Source organism: Phacochoerus africanus, chromosome 9, assembly GCF_016906955.1.
Source record: "Phacochoerus africanus isolate WHEZ1 chromosome 9, ROS_Pafr_v1, whole genome shotgun sequence".
In the NCBI taxonomy this organism is placed as follows: Eukaryota; Metazoa; Chordata; class Mammalia; order Artiodactyla; family Suidae; genus Phacochoerus; species Phacochoerus africanus.
This window is the reverse complement of record NC_062552.1, coordinates 91,595,249-91,615,926: the sequence shown is the minus strand read 5'-3', so window position 1 is coordinate 91,615,926 and position 20,678 is coordinate 91,595,249. Positions and strand designations below refer to the sequence as shown.

At 40.0% G+C, this 20,678-nt stretch overlaps 1 protein-coding gene across 1 annotated transcript; it reads right to left on the bottom strand.

The window, feature by feature from the left end:
• On the bottom strand, window positions 1–18,583 carry CHURC1 (churchill domain containing 1). The gene is made up of 4 exons (XM_047794520.1): window positions 18,471–18,583; window positions 11,939–12,074; window positions 8,999–9,069; window positions 1–2,392 (listed from the first exon to the last, which is right to left on the bottom strand). The coding sequence occupies exons 1-4, from the start codon at window positions 18,507–18,509 to the stop codon at window positions 2,300–2,302; spliced, it is 339 nt and encodes a 112-aa protein (XP_047650476.1). The 5' UTR covers window positions 18,510–18,583; the 3' UTR covers window positions 1–2,299.
• Between the last annotated feature and the right edge of the window lie 2,095 nt (window positions 18,584–20,678).

Genomic DNA, 20,678 nt, shown 5'->3' with positions numbered 1-20,678 from the left:
TGAATTCAAGAAGTCTTTATTCTATTAGGTCCATGAAGAATTCTAGAAGATGATAAAGGAAGTATTGCAAAACATAGTAAGTACAATGTTGGTTTAATAATAATGAAATATGTGGATACGATCTTATGTTTAAAATGTTTGTAATACATAGTCCAAAAGAGATAACTATACATTCTGCAAGAGATGAGGATATCAGGAGGGGCATATAAAATCATACTTTTGAGCTCCCAAATGACTAAATTGGAAGTACTAGCAAACTCCAAGAAGGGACAATTCAGAGACTATAACAGGCTTAGTGCTGCTATTTAAAGTAATGAAACATTTTCTCTGCCTTCTGGATGAATTTCACAAACGATTTCCTCAGCAGGTCAGATATAGATTTGCAGAAAGTGGAAAACATTTTCCAGGAATAAACAACTGATCCCTAAGGAACAGCTGTCTTAACTTTTCTGAATAATAAATCTTTGTCTGACATGCCTAGATTCCCCAGAGTGCTGTCACTGATTCTCAACCTCTTCCTAACCTTGCCAGACCCGCCCGGATACTTCACGTGTACTGAACACTACTGTCAAGAGGGAGTCACTGTACTAACTCTGTGACTGGAGTCAGTTACTTAACTTCTTTGTGCCTTAGTTTCTCTGGCTCTAAAATTGGGATGACAATAGTACCTACTTCAGGGAATTGTTAATGTGGATTAAACAGGTGCTTAAAAAGCCCTTGGCACTTAGTCCTCAGTAAATCTCAGCTAGTATCATTATTCCTCTTACATAATAAAGCTTTCCCTTGATATCAACAACTGTGCTCACTCAGTTCAGAATGTCTGAGATATAAATAGGAAACAATTTTGTTTTTCATGCCTGACCCTTAGGTTTTGATCTCAGAATAAGAACTAACTGAAATTATCTCATTCTATCTAGTACATGGCTTCCAAAGCATTTTACGTTCAATATTCACTTGGATCTAACAATACCATGAAGGAAGTAGGATATCAAGTTTTATTAGCCCAATTACAGAAAGGGAACAATAAAGTCCACAGTATGACTTGCTTAATGGTCATACTGCTACCAAAGGGCAGAGGCCTGAATACCAAGGTTTACGACACCCAAACCGGTGTTCTTTCAACAACGCAAGGTAAGTTATTCTAAGATCCCTCTGGAGCAACTGCAACCATTCTATTTATTTCTACTAACTAAAGTCCACACTTTATTTAGATTTCTCCAGTTTTTACCAAGTGTCCCTTTTCTGGCATGGTATCTCATTCAAGACACCACATTATATTTAATGGTCATGTCTCCTTAGGCTCTTTTTGGCTGTGAGAGTTGCTCAGACTTCCTTGTCTTAAGTGACCTTGACAGTTTTGAGGAATACTTGTCAGGTATTTTCTTCAAGTGGGATTTATCTCCCAACCGGGATCTGCCTAATGTTTTTTCTCAGGATTAGACTGGGGTTATAGGTTTTTGGGAGGAAGACCACAAAGGCAAAGTGTCATTCTCATCACATCATACCACAGGCACATGCTATCAACATGGCTTACCATCAATGTTGTTCATCTTGATCACTCAGCTAGTGTGTGTCATATATTTCTTTTTCCCACTTTCCATAATACACTCTTGGGAAGGAAATCACTATGCCAACCCACACTTAAGGAGTGAAGAGTATCTACATACATTATTTGAAATTCTTTTGCATGGGAGAGTTGTCTATTCTCTCCAATTTATGTATTTACTCAATAATTTATATCCATATGGACTCATGAATATTTATTTTATAGTTTGGGTTATAATCCAATACTACTTTATTTTCTTGCTCAAATTTTTCCAACGTTGGTCACCGAGAGCCCCTTCAGCTGGTTCTCCTGTCCCTCTGACATACTCCCAAAAATTGTGACTGTTCTTTTGAGCACTTCCCTTTTTGTGGCTCAAGATACTCCAAGCTCATTTTTCACATTTACTGCCCCAGTCCTAGACTCAGTCATTCCCCTGAGGAGTCCTAGTTCCTCTTATTGGAACCAAGATATGGGCACTAGATGTGCTCTCATCCTAGTTCTTTTTCAGCCACCTAACCTCTAACAAAGAAGCTTCATTCTAGCTGCACTGATGCGCACTGAGAACCTTAGCAGAAGAGCTCAGCTCTAGAGAACAATCCCCTAAATTACTTTTTCTTTCAAAGAACAGGTAAACCTAGGCAGAAAAAAACAATATGCAAATAATTTCCATTACAAACTAGGTTAGACAAACCATGAGGCTTGCTGGATGGTAAACCAACACAACACCGTTACAAGAGAACTGCAGAAGGATCCTTAGAATAACAGAGTCATTTGTCGGGGGTCATCGGGAAGAATACTGATAGTATCTTCAGCTTTACCACATAACAGACACAGCATGGTATACTCCTAGAACAAGACAAAGTGCATAATTACCTTGAGGAACCGGGAGAAAGATGCTTCATAACTTTCTCTGGTAAAGCTGCTCTCTATAAACTGTCATGGATATGCTGTCTGTACATTAGCTCAATTTCTTCAACACCTATAAGCAATGTCTTAGGTTTAGTCTGTGTAGCCCAGAGCCTTTTGTTTATATAAACTGAATATATGCTGATGCTCTATTTACTATGTATGCAAGATTGTCATCTTGGATGCAAACTAGTATGTGTGGTCTGGATAAACAATGAGCTCCTACTGTACAGCACAGGAAACTATATTCAATATCCTGTGATAAACCATTATGGGAGAGAATGTGAGAAAGAATACATATATATAAGTAAAACTGAGTCACGGCTGTACAGCAGAAATTAACATTGTAAATCAACTGAACTTCAACAAAATTAAAAATAAATACATTTTTAAAGAAAGAATGTCATCTTGGAAATGCATCACTATTTCTTGGACTTAGAAAACACACATATTGGGCTTAGTTAGTGCTGCTATCTGAAGTAATGAAGCAATTTGAGTGTGGGCCCCTAACAACAAATTCTTGTGCTTAGAGCTGTTCCCTTCTGGGATATTCAACACTAACATGCAATAGAAATGATTTTTTTTTTTGTCTTTTTGCCATTTCTTGGGCCGCTCCCGCGGCATATGGAGGTTCCCAGGCTAGGGGTCGAATCAGAGCTGTAGCCACCGGCCTACGCCAGAGCCATAGCAACACGGGATCCGAGCCACGTCTACAACCTACACCACAGCTCACGGCAACACCGGATCGTCAACCCACTGAGCAAGGGCAGGGACTGAACCCGCAACCTCATGGTTCCTAGTCGGATTCGTTAACCACTGCGCCACAACGGGAGCTCCATAAATGATTTTTAGAACAAAAAAAAGGGAAAAAATTTCCAAACCCAAAAAGCTATTTTTATCTCCCCAAGAAAAAATAAACAATTAATGTATGTTTAATCCACTAGTATGTCATGTCTCATATTTAGATAGTTCTATGGAATTTGATCTATTTAAGGAATTTTATGTTTCTTAGGCTTAACAAATATCCAGACTGGTGATATAAAATATTTTGTTTTAGGCAAAAACCCTCAGGGCAAAGTTCTGTTCTTAGAGCTATTCCTTTCTAGAATATTTACTATGGTCATAAATTATAGAAATATATTGTTTTAAACCTTTCACTTAAAACCTTTTTATCTTCGTTAGGAAAACAAGCATCTACACCCAGTATATTGGTATTTCCACACCTGATGTTGAGATTGCTGGCTGTCTGGAAATTGATCAATCAAGGCACTTTGTGTTTAATGGGTCTAAAGAGTCACCAGAGACAGGGTCATGGAGATAAACAATGACAACAGGGCAAAGATGCAGAACCGGGCAACTGCCTTTCCACTTCCTGCTAGAGAGTTCAGCAGATCTAGCTGTTGTAGGGGAAAGACTATTTCTTAAAAACCACATTTAAAGCCTACACACACAATAGAAATACAGGCTAGAGCTCAGCAAACAACTATGAGTCTCAGGACTCTAAAATGAAAATCCACTCCTCTGAGGTTTTACAGCTTTCAAATCTTCCTGCTTTCACCCACCAGACACTATTAGTAAGATGTCAACCTCTTACTGGAAATGGAGAAGGAAAAAGTAATAAAATAAAAAATGGGAAAATGTGTGAAGCTAGACAGATATTTGAGTTTTCAACCAATCTATCCATTGACAAGTTTTTATTAAGTGCCTAAAGGCTCTGCAACGTGCCAAGGGACTGGCAGACATGGGAGAAGACAAGGACAAGGTCTAAGCTTAAAAATTTAGAGTCTAACTTGGTAGAAAGAAAAAAAAACCTAACACATGGTATAATCTGGAAAGACTATTAAATCAGTGAGACTGATTACACCTGTTATCTTTACTTTATAGGCAGTCTGGAATCCAAATTTATTGTACGTCAGTTGTTTGGAATTCAGAAGCAGTTTCCCACAGAAATAATGTTATGCATGGCAGTTAAGGTTCCCAGGGAAATCCAGGGAGTCTATTAAATTTATAGTGCACAAGTACTATAGAATCTAACCACATATAGTCGTGCTTGTGTGGGAAAGTATGTCTAGAATTCTAACTTGGGAGGCCAAAAACATATTTTCCTGTGCTAATAGGAATATGGTGGGATCAGGACACATTTTGTCAAAACCAGCCAAGTCAGGAGAATCAGAATTCCCTCCAGTCATTCCTGAAGACCCTCAAAATCTCTACCTGGGCAAAGCCTGAGGGCAGAGATTTGGAAGGAGAGACGGAGTGGGTGACATCACTTTAGGCATGATCAGATGCTCTGTTTTACAATTTTGAGGGTCCCAGGGGCATTTTTCCTCTATCACTACCTGTTAACTCTGAACCTCAATCCTTTCCTTCTCTGGTTGACAGAAGAACATAAAGCAGTCAAGCAGTCTCAGTTTCTCTCGTTTCCTGAGGCAAATACATAGTCCTTTTAATGGGTTTTCAGGTGATAGTAAAAAAAATACAGGATAATGGAGTTTCTGCTGTGATACAGTAGGTTAAAGATCCAGCATTGTCCCTCCAGTGGCCCAGGTTGCTGCTGAGGTGAGGGTTTGATCCCTGGCCTGGCATAGTGGGTTAAGGTGTAGGTCACAGCTGTGGCTCAGACTTGATCCCTAGCCCAGGAACTTCCAAATACCATGAGTGTGGCAAAAGAAAAAAAAAATACAGAATGTTTATAATTTTTTTTTTTTTTGCCATTTCTTGGGCCGCTCCTGCGGCATATGGAGGTTCCCAGGCTAGGGGCCAAACTGGAGCTGTAGCCGCCGGCCTACGCCAGAGCCAAAGCAATGCGGGATCTGAGCCGCGTCTGCAACCTACACCATAGCTCATGGCAACGCCAGATCCTTAACCCACTGAGCAATGCCAGGGATCAAACCTGCAATCTCATGGTTCCTAGTCGGATTCATTGACCACTGAGCCACAACAGGAACTCCAGAATGTCTATAATTATTTACAATTTATTTTCCATTCAAACTTTGTACTTATGTCTCTACCTTCCCCTGTATTCTTGCCATCAAAAAATCTTACTTTGTTTAACAAAGGTTTTGCCGAGTCTGGGACTAACATATACATACTACTATGTATAAAACAGATAAACAACAATGATCTACTGAATGGCACAGAGACCTATATCAATATATTATAATAACTGATAACGGAAAAGAATCTGAAAAAGATTCTCTCTTTCTCTATGTGTGTGTGTATATATATATATATATATATATGTGTGTGTGTGTGTGTGTATATATATATATACATATATATACACACACATATATATACACACAATATATATATATATATTGCTGTACACCTGAAGCTAATACAACATTTGTAAATTAACTATACTTCAATAAAAAATGGCTAAAAATAAAACAATGGTTTTGTTAAAAATAAATTTGTTTAAAAACAGAATCCTGGAGTTCCCGTCATGGCTCAGTGGTTAACGAACCCAACTAGGAACCATGAGGTTGCGGGTTCGATCCCTGGCCTCACTCAGTGGGTTAAGGATCCGGCGTTGCCATGAACTGTGGCATAGTTCGCAGATGCGGCTCGGATCCCGAGTTGCTGTGGCTGTGGTGTAGGCTGGCGGCTACAGCTCTGATTGGACCCCTAGCCTGGGAACCTCCATATGCCATGGGTGCAGACAAAAAGGAAAAAAAAGAAAAGAAAAACAGAATCCTTATCTTTTAGAGATATGTACTGAAATATTTATGGAAATAGTAATAAATTGGGGATTTTCTTCAAAGTAATCCTATGTGGGGAATGTGGAGATAGTAAGGCCAAATAAAGCATTGTAACAAACAAAACAAAACAAAACAAACAGAGAAAAAACAAAGGAAGAGTCAAAGTGATTTAAAAAGAAAGAAAAAGTCTAGCACTATGGACCCCAAAGGACAAAGTGCTTCAAAAAGACAATGATTAACAAAATCAGATCCAGAAGAGATGTTAAGAGAGCTATGAACTGAGGCAAGTTCACAGGATTTGGCTACATTACAGGAAATCTATGAGAGAACAGTTTTAGAAAAAAAGAGGAAACCAGTTTGTCACTGGTTTAGAGGAGCAGAGGGGGTAAAGAGCTATTTAAGTAAAGAAACAAAAGGAAGGAGAGAGAAGATTAGAGAATGAATCAAAGACATAGCCACATAGCCGAGTGAAACAAAAGGACTTTATTTTTAACAAATAAAGAACTAGGCCTATTTAAGGTAAAACTGCTTTAAGTCCCACAGAGAAAAAGAGGATGCTAGAAAGAGAAGATAAGATGAGATTTCTGAGGAAATGCAGTGGGGGTAGCAGCAGAGAGGAGGAAATTAAAATCTTCTCTACAGTAGGAGGGAAGGGAGAGAGACTAAAGTTGTGGCAAAGCTATGCATGGTGTGCAAGAGAAGAGTAGTGAGGAATGAGAAAGGAAGGCGGGACAGCCCGGCGAGAACCTTGGAATGGGGAGCCTGGGTATTATACTGTGGCTATGTAAAGGCCAATGAGGTAGTTGGAAAGCATGGTTTTAAGAAAAAGAATCGGGGGGGGGGGGGTGTAAGTTATGAGTTTGGGATTAAGATATACACACTACTACATATAAAACAGATAACCAATAGAGAACTATACTCAGTATTTTATAGTGACTTATAATGAAAAAGAATATATATGTATATGTATAACAGAATCACACTGCTGCACACCTGAAACTAACAGAACATTGTAAATCAACTATACTTCAATAAAGAAAAATAAGCTGATGGCAGAATATAGAATATGGGTGGGAGGGGGAGTGGATGTTGGAGAGAGAAGACTGGAAGAGAGTCCAGCTTAAAAGAGTTTTTCCAAGAGTATTCCACCCTATCCAGGCATTGTTACTACAGTCAACTTCCCTTACCTTCTTCCTACCCCAGAGGAATTTCTAGGTAGCTTTGAAAATGGCTATGCTCAGTCATAAAGGAAAATCAGTGTGACTTTGGTCTCATGGTGGTGATACACAATGGCTCAATTAGGGCATAAGCAGGCAATGGCAATATCCACTTAGGGACTCTAAAAAGCTCACAGGAGCTTCAGGAACTTAGCTATAAGCACTCCTTCCTCCCATAAACAGATAAGCCCCTGACATGCTTATTCTCCTCTCTGGCCACTACTCATTTACTGAGGTCTTGATTTTGCCCCAAGTGACAACTATCATATAAGTATCTTTGAGGCATAATATTTGGATGCTGAGGAGACGTGGTTAGGATGTTGTTTAAGATTAATCACAACATATTAGATCAGATTCTGACAGGTGACTAGTGCCTTCATCCACATTAAAATGAGAATCAAAGAAGAGTTCCCGTCGTGGCTCAGTGGTTAATGAACCCAACTAGTAACCATGAGATTGCGAGTTCAATCCCTGGCCTCGTGCAGTGGGTTAAGGATCCGGCGTTGCCATGAGCTGTGGTGTAGTTCACAGACACAGCTTGGAACCCGTGTTGCGGTGGCTCTGGTGTAGGCCGGCAGCTGCAGCTCCAATTCTATGCCTGGCCTGGGAACCTCCATATGCCATGGGTGTGGCCCTAAAAAGACAAAAGACAAAAAAAAAAAGAAGAAGACAGAGAGACTGAATGAAAGTGGTTATACTATTTTATAAGATTCTGTTGTGGAAGATTCTATCACATAAATTATAGCACTAACCCAATATGAAGGACTAAAAAAAAATTCCCCTGCCTGTAAAAAGCTCTTACCTAATATTTATATCCTATGGATGAACATGTAGTTCACACTAAATAACTTGAAAGTAGAGGCAGGGAGGGACAGACAGGGGTGAGTGTGTCCCTGAGCTTTCCAATCTGTCCTTGGCTCTCCCTCACTGTTCAGCTTTTCTTCCTGACCATTAGACCTGTGAATCTTCAGCAACTTCAGGCCTACACCAGCCTGCAGAATTTTGTAGACTTCCTCACATGCTCTCACAATGGTATAAGGACTAATCCTTATAATATATTCTTATTCTCTACCTTTATAGTGGTTCAGCTTCTCTCTTCCAACCCTGACACGCCTATCTCGTCATTTCACTCTCATCAAGTATATTAAAATGTCTTAGCACAACTGAGACTACAGAGTTGCTCAACTCCACATGCCTACTGGGGAAATAGAGATAACTTTCTTAGCACAGTTTCCATGCTCAGCAAGGATGGTGGCAGTGGGCAGGCTAACACTTAAAGCCAACAACTGTGCAATCACATAACTGGGTAGAGAAAAAAGGGGCATGACGGTAACCTCCTAAGAAGTCATAAAGTACTAGCTTTTTATAAGCAAAAATGACAGGACTGAGATATCATTTGTAAGACATGCATTGTGCTTTGTGACTTTGTGACAACAAGTTTGAATGGATCTACCCACATCTAAAATATCTCTCAACTTACACAGGTAGAAGAGAAGGTTGGTCTCCTCTAATATTTGCCAGCACTTCATTTACGAAGACTGTACCTAGATTTTTCAAGAGTATTTTTATTATCCCCCTTCCCCACAATAACATACCAAATAACGGACCCGAAATTCTATATTTACCTGAAATTCATCCATGATACTGAACGTATACTCATGCCTGGCTATTACATGATGACAATTCTTACACAGATCTGCCGAAAAAGAGAAATACTTAAATAATTAAGTCTTGGAAGGTGTCTTAAGACAGTAAAATTTCTATTCTTTTTTTTTTTTTTGCTTTTTAGGGCCGCACCTGTGGCATATGGAAGTTCCTAGGCTAGGGGTTGAATTGGAGCTGCAGCTGCCAGCCAACACCACAGCCACACCAACGAGGGGATCTAAGCAGCATCTGCAACCTACACCACAGCTCGTGGCAATGCCAGATTCCTCACCCACTGAGTGAGGCCAGGGATTGAACCTGCATCCTCATGGATTCTAGTCAGATCTGTTTCTGCTGTGCCATGAAGGGAACGCCTTAAAATTTCTATTCTTAACACGGCATTGCTTTAAAAGAATCTTAACTCTGTCATATTTAACACAGCAGGAAACCCATATCTACCTTTTCTCCCCCTTTATTTTTTTTTTTGTCTTTTTGTTGTTGTTGTTGTTGCTATTTCTTGGGCCGCTCCCGCGGCATATGGAGGTTCCCAGGCTAGGGGTTCAATCGGAGCTGTAGCCACCGGCCTACGCCAGAGCCACAGCAACGCGGGATCCGAGCCGCGTCTGCGACCTACACCACAGCTCACGGCAACGCCGGATCGTTAACCCACTGAGCAAGGGCAGGGACTGAACCCACGACCTCACGGTTCCTAGTCGGATTCGTTAACCACTGCGCCACGACGGGAACTCCTCTCCCCCTTTATTTTTTAACTCAATGAATTTTATTACATTTATATTTGTACAATGATCATCACAACCCAATTTTATAGCATTTCAAACCCCCAGCTCATCCCCCCTCACCCCCCAACCCATATCTACCTTGATAAGAAATCCAAAATCCGTCACACAGCAATACTATATCATTAAGGTCCTGAACTCAGAGACTAAATGCGCATAAATTAATTCTCACTGAAAGCTCTCTAAGGTAATCAATTAAAAGATATGTACATGTTTTATGGGAGTTCCCACTGTGGCACAGTGGAAATGAATCTGACTAGTACCCATGAGGATGTGGGTTCGATAGGTGAGTTAAGGATCCAGTATTATTATGGCTGTGGTGTAGGCTAGCAGCTGGAGCTCTGATTCAACCCCCTGCCTGGGAACTTCCATATGCCTAAGGTGTGGCCTGGGGGAAAAAACAAAGCAAAAAACAAAACAACAAACAAAAGATATATACATGTTTTTTAAACTAGCTGGACCTATTTGTGTAAAACCTTTTATTCTCAGCAATACTAGAAATTGTGCTACTAACTAATCATAAACAAAAAGCCAATGCTAGACATTAAAGTGAAATTAGGAGTTTCCGTCCTTGCTCAGGGGTTAGCGAACCCGACTAGCACCCACAAGGATGCGGGTTTGATTCCTGGCCTTGCTCAGTGGATTAAGGACCTAGTGTTGCCGTGAGCTGTGGTGTAGGTCAAAGATAAGGCTCGGATCCCACATTGCCGTGGCTGTGGTGTAGGCCAGCAGCTGCAGCTCTGATTGGATCCCTAGCCAGGGAACCTCCATATGTTGTGGATGCGGCCCTAAAAGACAAAAAGACCAGTAAATAAGTAAATAAATAAAGTGAAATTAACAGTTAATAAAACGCTAATAAAAACATATAATAACTATAATTTACTGAATGCTTAACGTGTGCCAGATACCATTTTAAATACTTTTTATCTGTCCATTCACTTAGTCTTCTCAACTCAAAGAGGTAGATACTATTGTTATCACCTTCCTAGGGATAAGGAGACACAGGTACACTTAGAAGACCACCGAGCTAGCAAATATTGGAACCAGAATTCAAACCCAAGCTTTCTAGCTCCAGAGCCCTTGCTCTTGACCACTGTGCTTTCCTACATGAAACAAAATAGAGTTTAAAGGGGTATCTGTTAAAACAAAGAAAATGATTCTTCTCATTTAGAACCTTTTTCCATATGTCTTTCACTTCTTTCAAAATATCATTATTTGCACATTTATTCCTCATATATATTCAAAACCAAAAAAAAAAAAAATCCAAAAAAATAGGGGACAAGCAAAAAGGAAATGCGAACAGTTTAAATAGTCACCATGATCTCTGGGCACTAAAGTAAATGTATACTTAATTTACTCATAGAGATTCTCAGTGCCAACCTCAGAACTGATTTATTTTTTATTATACGAAGTCATTTATTTGATTTCCCAGTATCAGGGATGAGGAACAGCATATGAAGGTAGCCTACTTACAGCAGCCAAGGAAAAAAACTATAGACTGACCATGAAAAAAGAAACAAAATGCTATAAAAGCAGAACCAAGACTGAAAAAAACCATACTATCCCAGGATCACTTAGTATAAGGCAAACATAAGCCCTAAACACTTTAATAGCTGTGGAGGCCATCATCATATTATACTATAGTAGAAAGTGAAAATTCACGTGGATGACTCTAAGGTTGAAAAAAAAAAAAGTCCCTCTATCTTGTTTCAGAAGCCATAAAGTCTTTAAAAATAATCAGGAGAGGAGCTCTCTTGTGGCACAGTGGGTTAAGGAACCAGCACTGTCATTGCAGTGGCCCAGGCTGCTGCTATGGTGTGGGTTTGATCCCTGGCCCAAGAACTTCCATATGCAACAGGCATGCTCCCCACTACCCCCCAAAAAAAACCCAGAAGAAAAACTCATGCCTGAATCATAAGCTTCAGTTATCTGCAAAAGTCATTTATGTGGAATATCTGATGATGCTAGATTAATGAGGTATTATCTCTGTTTTCCTCTTAAAAAACTAACTAGTGACTATGTATTGCAATATGATATTGAAATAGGCCTCATAATATTTTGCACAACCTAAGTCTCAAAAGCTGACACCTGCTAACAGACTTGGATGGAAAGAAGGCTACTTACGATCATAGGTAACTATTTCTTCTCCATCTTCCTCTTTGAAAGATTTGTTTGTGATCAGCATAAAATCCCGCTTATTGCATACTGCACAGCCTGTAAAGTTCAGCAAGAAAGATCCATTCTCCAGGCAGATGTTACCCTAAAATATGAAAAGCAGGCATTTAATTTTCTTATATTTCAAAATCCTTGGTGAAAATGATTAATAGACTTAAAATATCTAAAGGCAGGAGTTCCCGTCGTGGTGCAGTGGTTAACGAATCCGACTAGGAACCATGAGGTTGTAGGTTCGATCCCTGCCCTTGCTCAGTGGGTTGAGGATCTGGCGTTGCTGTGAGCTGTGGTGTAGGTTGCAGACGCGGCTCGGATCCTGTGTTGCTGTGGCTCTGGTGTAGGCCGGCGGCTACAGCTCCGATTAGACCCCTAGCCTGGGAAACTCCATATGCCGCAGAAGCAGCCCAAGAAATGGCAAAAAGACCAAAAATAAATAAATAATGAATAATAAAAAAAAACAGAACTAAAAAAAAATTTAAAAATTAAAAAATTAAAAATTTAAAAAAAAATTAAAAAAATGTATTCCAAGTTCCAAATAGCCGAGTTAAATATCTATCTATATATATATAGATAGATAGATATATAGATTATAGATATAATATATATATATATAAAATATATATATATATATATATCTAAAGGCAAAAAACATGACCAGAATTTACTTGTTTGAAGTACACCAAGCAATTTTTTTTTTTGTCTTTTGTCTTTTGTCTTTTTAGGGCCCCACCCATGGCATATGAAGGTTCCCAGGCTAGGGATTGAATAGGAGCTGTAGCTGCCGGCCTACACCACAGCCACAGCAATGCCAGATTCGAGCCACGTCTGTGACCTACACCACAGCTCACAGCAACACCTGATCCTTAACCCTCTGTTCGAGGCCAGGGATCAAACCTGCATCCTCATGGATACCAGTCAGGTTCGTTAACCACAGAGCCATGACGGGAACTCCAACACCAAATAATTTTTTAAAGGACTAGCTCTCCTGTAGAAGTATGAGTCACGTAAATAAAACTGAAGCAATGTTAGAGCTATAAGTCCCTGAGGGCTGCAACTGTGTTTAAAAAAGAGGACTAAATGCAAATGGATATTTAGAAATGACTTAATGAGGTTTTAATAATTTAACATGTGAAAAGGAAAAAAAATTAGAAAAATCTAATAGTCAATAATATGAAATGAGCTATTTTGGTATAAAACCAGGATGAAAATCCAATCAAAATGGAAACACTGAGCCAATGATTAAAAATATCTTATACACTGTGATGCTCAGTTGACTGGTGAAACAGCATTTTCTCAAGCCTTAAAACTACCACAAAATAAACAAAGAAAAATAAACTCTCAGCTCTATGGATGTCAGTCCTTAAGGTAAGTTCTACAATTCATCAGATTGACACCATGCATTTAAGAGAAAAGGTTTTGTTTGTCATTAAGAAACTGTAAATAACATATGCTTCTGGCTCAAGGGAGGTCACTCTAAAGGCTTATGAATAATTGTTCAGAACTGAAAGTCACTTTATCAACAACCTAGTTCAACCTCATTTTTTAACTGACACGTAGCTGACTTAAAATATTATATTAGTTTCAGGTCTACAACATAATGATTCAATATTTTTACAGGTAATACTCCATATAAAATTGTTATATAATATGGGCTATATTTCCTGTGCTGTACATTACTTCTTATAACTTATTCATTTTATTCTTAGTAGTTTGTACTTTTTTTTTTGTCTTTTTGCCATTTCTTGGGCCGCTCCCGTGGCATATGGAGGTTCCCAGGCTAGGGGGTCTAATTGGAGCTGTAGCCACCGGCCTATGCCAGAGCCACAGCAACGTGGAATCTGAGCCGCATCTGCAACCTACACCACAGCTCACGGCAACACCAGATCCTTAACCCACTGAGCAAGGCCAGGGATCGAACCTGCAATCTCATGATTCCTAGTCAGATTCTTTAACCACTGCACCACGATGGGAACTCCAGTAGTTTGTACTTCCTATTTCTCTCCCACTCCTCTCCTCTCTGGTAACCACTAGGTTGTTCTCTGAATCTGTGTTTGTTTCTGTTTTTTTGTTGTTGTTGTTGTTTGTTTCTGTTTTGTTTTGTTCATTTGTCTTACTTTTTTGGATTCCACATATAAGTGAAAACATACAGTATCTGTCTTCCTCTGACTTACTTTGTTAAGCATAATGCCCTCCAGATCCATCTATATTGTTGCAAATGGCAAAATCCCATTGCTTTTTTTTAGGGCTGCACCCAAGACATATGGAGGTTCCCAGGCTAAGGGTCAAATCAGAGCTGTAGCCACTGGCCTACACCACAGCCATAGCAATGCAGGATCCGAGCCACATCTGTGACCTACATCACAGCTCATGGCAACAACGGATCCTTAACCCACTAAGTGAGGCCAGGGATCAAACCCACAACCTCATTGTTCCTACTCAGATTCATTTCCGCAGCGCTGCGATGGGAATCCCCCCTCCCCTTCCCCCCCCCCCCCCGGCCATTGCTTTTTAAGGATGAGATATATATATATATTGTCTTTTTGTTCCACTTGTCTGTGACAGACACCTGGGTTGCTTCAACATCTTGGCAATTATAAATAATGGAGCTGTGAACACTAGGGTGCATATATCTTTTTGAATTAGTTTTTTGTTTTCTTCAGATATATACCCAGGAGTGGAACTGCTGGATCATTGTAGTTCTATTTTTAATTTTTTTTGAGGAATCTCCTGTTTTCCACAGTGGCTGTAACAATTTAATACCCACCAACAGTATACTGGGGTACCCTTTTCTTCACATCCTCACAAACACTCACTTGTGGTCTTTTTTATAAAATAGCCATTCTGACAGGTGCTATCTTGTCATTTTGATTTGCATTTCCCTGGTGATTAGTGATGTTGAGCATCTTTTTATGTGCCTGTTGGCCGTTTCTTCTTTGGAAAAATGCCTACTCGTCCCCGTTTTTCAATCAGGTTATTTTTTTAAAATAGTAGTTCAACCTCATTTCTGACCAACAAACAAACTGAGGTATTTTTAATAGTTAACGTGACTAAAAACCATTCAAATCAATGCCTGACACTCTAATTTAAACATATAACTAGCTTACATTGATTATTTCCCTCTGATTAATCTAAATTTCTGCTATATCTTTATATTGCTATTGCAATTTTAAGAATTTTAAAGCTGAAACTTGAACTATATGAAATATAGGTTTCATTTCCAGTTTGATGTGGAAATATTTTATTATAGTTTTGTGCCTGATTAGTTATTTTAGAAAATGCAGCAGAGTTCTAGTTCCAACTGGTTTGCTAAATGCTTTTCTGAATGAAAAAAATTTGGTTCACAGCTGAGCAAAAAAAATTTGAGTTCTGAAAATGAGTATGGTTCATTTCCAATTTGATTCATGATTGAGTTCAAGTTCTTGGTATAATATTACAAGCAAATGGGCTGGAGCTCTGTTAGAAATTTTCTAGCCTGTGCAAGACATCTACCATAAAACCCCAGAAAATCAAAGATAAACCTACTCATTCTGCATTTAGACCTACTCAACATACTAGTCCATTATTTTTCTCTGCCAAATTTTTTAAACAAGTGGACTATTCCTGCTACCACCACTTTAGTACTTTTCCCTTTGTTAGACTCAAGCAGAATGGCTTCTGCTCTTAATGCCTTAACAATACTGCATGATTTCAAATAATCCCAGAGTTAGAAGGATCCTTGATTTCAAGTAGTCAGTTTTTACCAAACAAGAAGAGCGTTCAATTCCGTTCCATTTTTAAAAATCTGTTAGAAAGTTCATCATGATTCAAAGCCTGCAATCCCCTAATATCCACCCACTAATTATTTCTATATCTGCCTTCTGAAATTTCAAATAAAAGCTCAATTCTTCCTCATGACAGCCCTCTAATTAGTTTAGAACAGAAAAAAAAAAAAAATCAGAGAAAAGTGCTTCAGGCACTTTCCTAGTTTTCCAATCACCTGAATGCTTTACTCTTCTCCTTATATGTCTATTTTCACTTCTCATATTAATTTATTCCTTGAATCTCAGTTTTGTGTGTTGTTTTTTTGTTTTGTTTTGTCTTTTTGCCTTTTCTAGGACCGATTCCCTTGGCATTTGGAGGTTCCCAGGCTAGGGGTCCAATCGGAGCAGTAGCCACTGGCCTATGCCACAGCCACAGCAACTCAGAATCCGAGCCGCATCTGCGACCTACACCACAGCTCATGGCAACGCAGATGCGACCTATACCACAGCTCATGGCAACGCGGGATCCTTAACCCACTGAGCAAGGCCAGGGACCCAACCTGCAACCTCACGGTTCCTAGTCGGATTCGTTAACCACTGCACCACGATGGGAACTCCTGAAGCTCAGTTTTTGATTCTGGTTGATTCTCTACATTCTTTTCCTAAGAGAACAAATCCTTTCTATTTTGATACCTTTATTTGGCTGACTCATCTATTTGAACTTCTTACTCAAACTGCTATCCTATATTTTCACTTGACTCCTGGGATGTTACATTCTCAACTTCAGATGAAACATGATAAAAACAATCTGATTATCTGCCTCCCCAATTTTGGTTCTCCCTCCCATATGGCTCCAATTTCTGTAGTGATACTTCCACATTTCCCAGCTGCCTAGACTGAAAACCCTGAGATCATCGACAGCTCCCTCATCTTGCCTCCTACATTAAATTGGTTGAGTCCTGTTAATTCCTTGAAATGAGGTCTTCATTATCTCATGCCTACACTACTGTCGCCATTTGGCTCCCCAAATGCTCTGTAGCATTCCCCCTAATCCCAACATCACAACATATAACCATAAGATTCATTTTCCTAAATAGCAGATTTCAGAATCATTTCCCTATTCAGGTTTTTTGGATGGCAGCCCAATGCCTAAAGTGTAAAATCTAAACTTCTCAATATAATTTTAAAGTCTTTTGGTAGCTCTGCTCTTAAAAATCCAATCTAATTTCTTTTTTTGTATGTTTGTTATTTCACTGTTACTTTCATTACTCATTCACTCATGGTGTTCCCTCCTATGACTATATCACATTTTTCCAGTCTACAACCACAAATAACACTCTTATGAATATTCTCATACAAGTCTCCAAGATCATACTACATACATGCCTTTATTTGTCTAGAATAGAAACTGCCAAATCATTCTGCATGCATATCTTTAACTTTTTTTATAATACTAGAATTTCTTCAAAGAAGTTGTACCATATGTGTGTTTATGTTACGTATACAACCTTTCCAAACACTAATTACTACTCAAAATATCAGAGACAGAAGCAATTTTCTACCTCCCTACCAGTATGAGAATCATTCTAGTTATCCTGCCCCCTAGCCTTCAGCTCCTCCTTTCCTTTTCTACCCTAGTCACAACTATCTTTCAAGTCTCAAATGAAGTCCACCTTTCTTTTAAGAGGACAGCGGTATCACTTACTGCTCTCCCCTTTCTCTAAACTTAAATAGGATTTATGTACTGTACTTGTCAGTTTTTGTTAATCACATTCTCCTGTAAAATGTCAGCTCTCCAGCAACACGGTAGCTGCTTTTTTTTTTGGTCTTTTTGTCTTTTTACCTTTTCTAGGGCCGCTTCCCGCGGCATATGGAAGTTCCCAGGCTAGGGGTCGAATCGGAGCTGTAGCCACCCGCCTGCGCCAGAGCCACAGCAACGCGGGATGCCAGCCGCGTCTGCAACCTACACCACAGCTCACGGCAACGCCGGGTCCTTAACCCGCTGAGCAAGGCCAGGGATTGAACCTGCAACCTCATGGTTTACTAGTCGGATTCGTTAACCACTGCGCCACGACGGGAACTCCTGCTTTTTATTTCTTACGTGGTATCCCTTTCTGGCCTAGCAAGGTACTAGCTACATACATATAAACTGTTCAGTAAGTACACCGGGAATGAGAGCAAGCAAGCTTAGCAACCTCCTGAGCTCCAAAGGAACAGAGATATAAAAGAAAGTAACACTCCAGAAATCTGAATTCTACTCTTGCTTCTCATATTAACTAGAACGTGAACTCTGGCATTAGTTTCCTAATGCAATCTCCTCTCCAGCCATTAGTTTCATCTGCAAAACTGGGTTAGAACGGATGAGCTCAGAGGTCTCTTCCGGCGCTAGAATTCAGAAAGAACAATGAACAAGCTTGAGAATAAGACCAGGGTAGGGGTGGGAGTGTCCTTCTGTTGTCGACTGGTTGTAGTTGGGGTTTCATTTTCTTTGTCCCCTGGAGCTCAAGAAAAATGGGGTGACGGCTGATATCAGTCGCCAAAGAAGGGATCAGCGGGAACCAACAGTTTCAGGCCGTCTCCGCTGTCAGGTGCCTAAGTACAGCTACCGGGTCACTGGTTGGGGCGGAGCGGCTGAGTCCGCCCAGCGCCCTGGTTTTTTAGGAAAGACCGGCCGGGGGCATGAGAAACCTCAGAGGCGATCACGGGCCAAGGGAGCAGGAAGTTCTAGGTGCCCACTCGCTCACCCTGTTGGGATATTCCTTCTCCACACAGTCCCCACACATCGCGAAGCCGTTAACAGGGAACGTCCTCCAGTGCTTCCGAGAAGAGGAAACCTCGCGAGAGCGCAAAGAAGGTTGACGCATGCGCCCAGAGCACAAGACCCCGGAGTATTTGGTCCCGGGAACCAATTCCAAGTCTCCGCCCTTTAGCAACTGTTGTTAGGGCAGGGAGTGGTCTCCAAGACAACAACCGTAGGCAAGGAGTAGGACTTGAGAAACCTTCCAAGAAAGAGGATGGGACCGTGGACCCTCTGGGGGGAAGAAGAAGGGACTCTTCAACTGGGCAAAGTTCAAATAGACGCCTTCCTGAGTCTAGGCTGACAGAGGACAAGTCACAGGACACAAGAAAGGGAATTCTTTCTCATTGCCTTGGCTCACATTTATAAAGTTGAAATTGTAATTTGGATACTTTTCCATACCATTTCTTAGGGGCAGTGAGAGTGATAGTTCAGATCTTGGCAGGTGAATAAGCAATAAGTGAAGTGTTTGGCAAGAGGTACTTAAAGCTCTGCAGAGAATCTCCTAAAAACACAAAATATTAATAATCAATGACCATCCTAGAATCTTCTGGAGAACATAGAGATGGGAAACGTGTTTCTGTCTATGTGTCTTTCCTTTTCGGATGAGGAAACCAAGGACAAGTGGAAACCAAATGGTTAAACGTCTTGTCTAAGATGACAAAATTACTCAGTAGTCAGCCAGGACTAGGACTCAGTTCCTACCGTAGGCTCAGCACCCTTTTAATACAGTAGCCACATGTGGCTATAAAACACTTTTTTTTTTTTTTGCCATTTCTTGGGCCACTCTCGCAGCAATATGGAGGTTCCCAGGCTAGGGATCGAATCAGAGCTGTAACTGCCAGAGCCACAGCAAGGCAGGATCCGAGCCGCATCTGCAACCTACACCACAGCTCACGGCAATGCTGGATCCTTAATCCACTGAGCAAGGGCAGGGACCGAACCCGCAACCTCATGGTTCCTAGTTGGATTTGTTAACCACTGCACCACGACGGGAACTCCCTAAAGCACTTTTAATGTGGCAGATTTGAACTGAGATGTGTTGTGAGTACATCCTGCACACTAGATTTAGAAGACTTATTATGTAAAACGTTTTAAGGTATTTCATCAGCAATTTTTTTTTTTTTGTGCTGCTAAGGGCAAACTGGAGCAGCAGCTGCCCTCCTACACCACAGCTGGCCAGATCCTTAACCCACTGAGTGAGGCCAGGGATGGAACCCACACCCTCATGAATACTAGTTGGGTTTGTTACTGCTGAGCCATGACGGGAACTCCTTCATTAGTAAATTTTATATTGATTACATGTTGAAATAGTTTGGCTAAATACAAATGTATTATTAAAATTAATGTCATCTGTTTCATTTTAATCTTGCTACTAGAAAATTGAAAACTCACATGTAGCTTGCATTATATTTCTACTGGACAGGGCTGGTTTATGCAATTGTCTTTCAATCCATTTTTAAATATGCTGTTTGTTTTTAAAGTCTAGTGCTGACTTAATTTTGCTAACCACTATATCTATTCTGTTCAATGCTATAGACATTTGTCAGGTGCCTTCACTGTGCAAGGAACTGTGAGGCCAACAGGAAGATGAAAAAGACATTGTCCTTTCCTATTCTCCAGGTAGTCACAGTAGAGTCTGAGAGATAAAATTAGCACAAATACTTATAATTATTGCTAGATTGTGGTATAAGAGCACAAAATGGAGAAACTACTTCCAGGTGGGGACTGGAAAAGAGGAATTTGAGCCTTGAAAAATGGTTAGGATTTCAAAAAGCAGAGAGTTTCAGTATACAAATTTCAGGTGGACCAATGCAAGGAGTTTGGATTTTACTCTGTAGGTAATAGGGAGCCACTGAAAGTTTGAGCAGGAGAATGATAATAAAGCTGTGGTTTAGGAAGATTATTTTAGCAGCATTTCATTGGGACTGATGGGAACTGCAAGAAACTAGACATGGAAAGGTAGACACTAACAAGAACCACAAGAGGGAGATGTATAGCTTTCTGCTCATCACTAATAGAAAAAATGTATGATTAATAAATTCAATAAATAAAAAATTACACTGTAAAGATCTCAAAGAGTATATTCTTTGGCGTGAAATGATTTCACTTTCTGAGGCATGACAGACAATCTACATATTTACCACCATTTTTT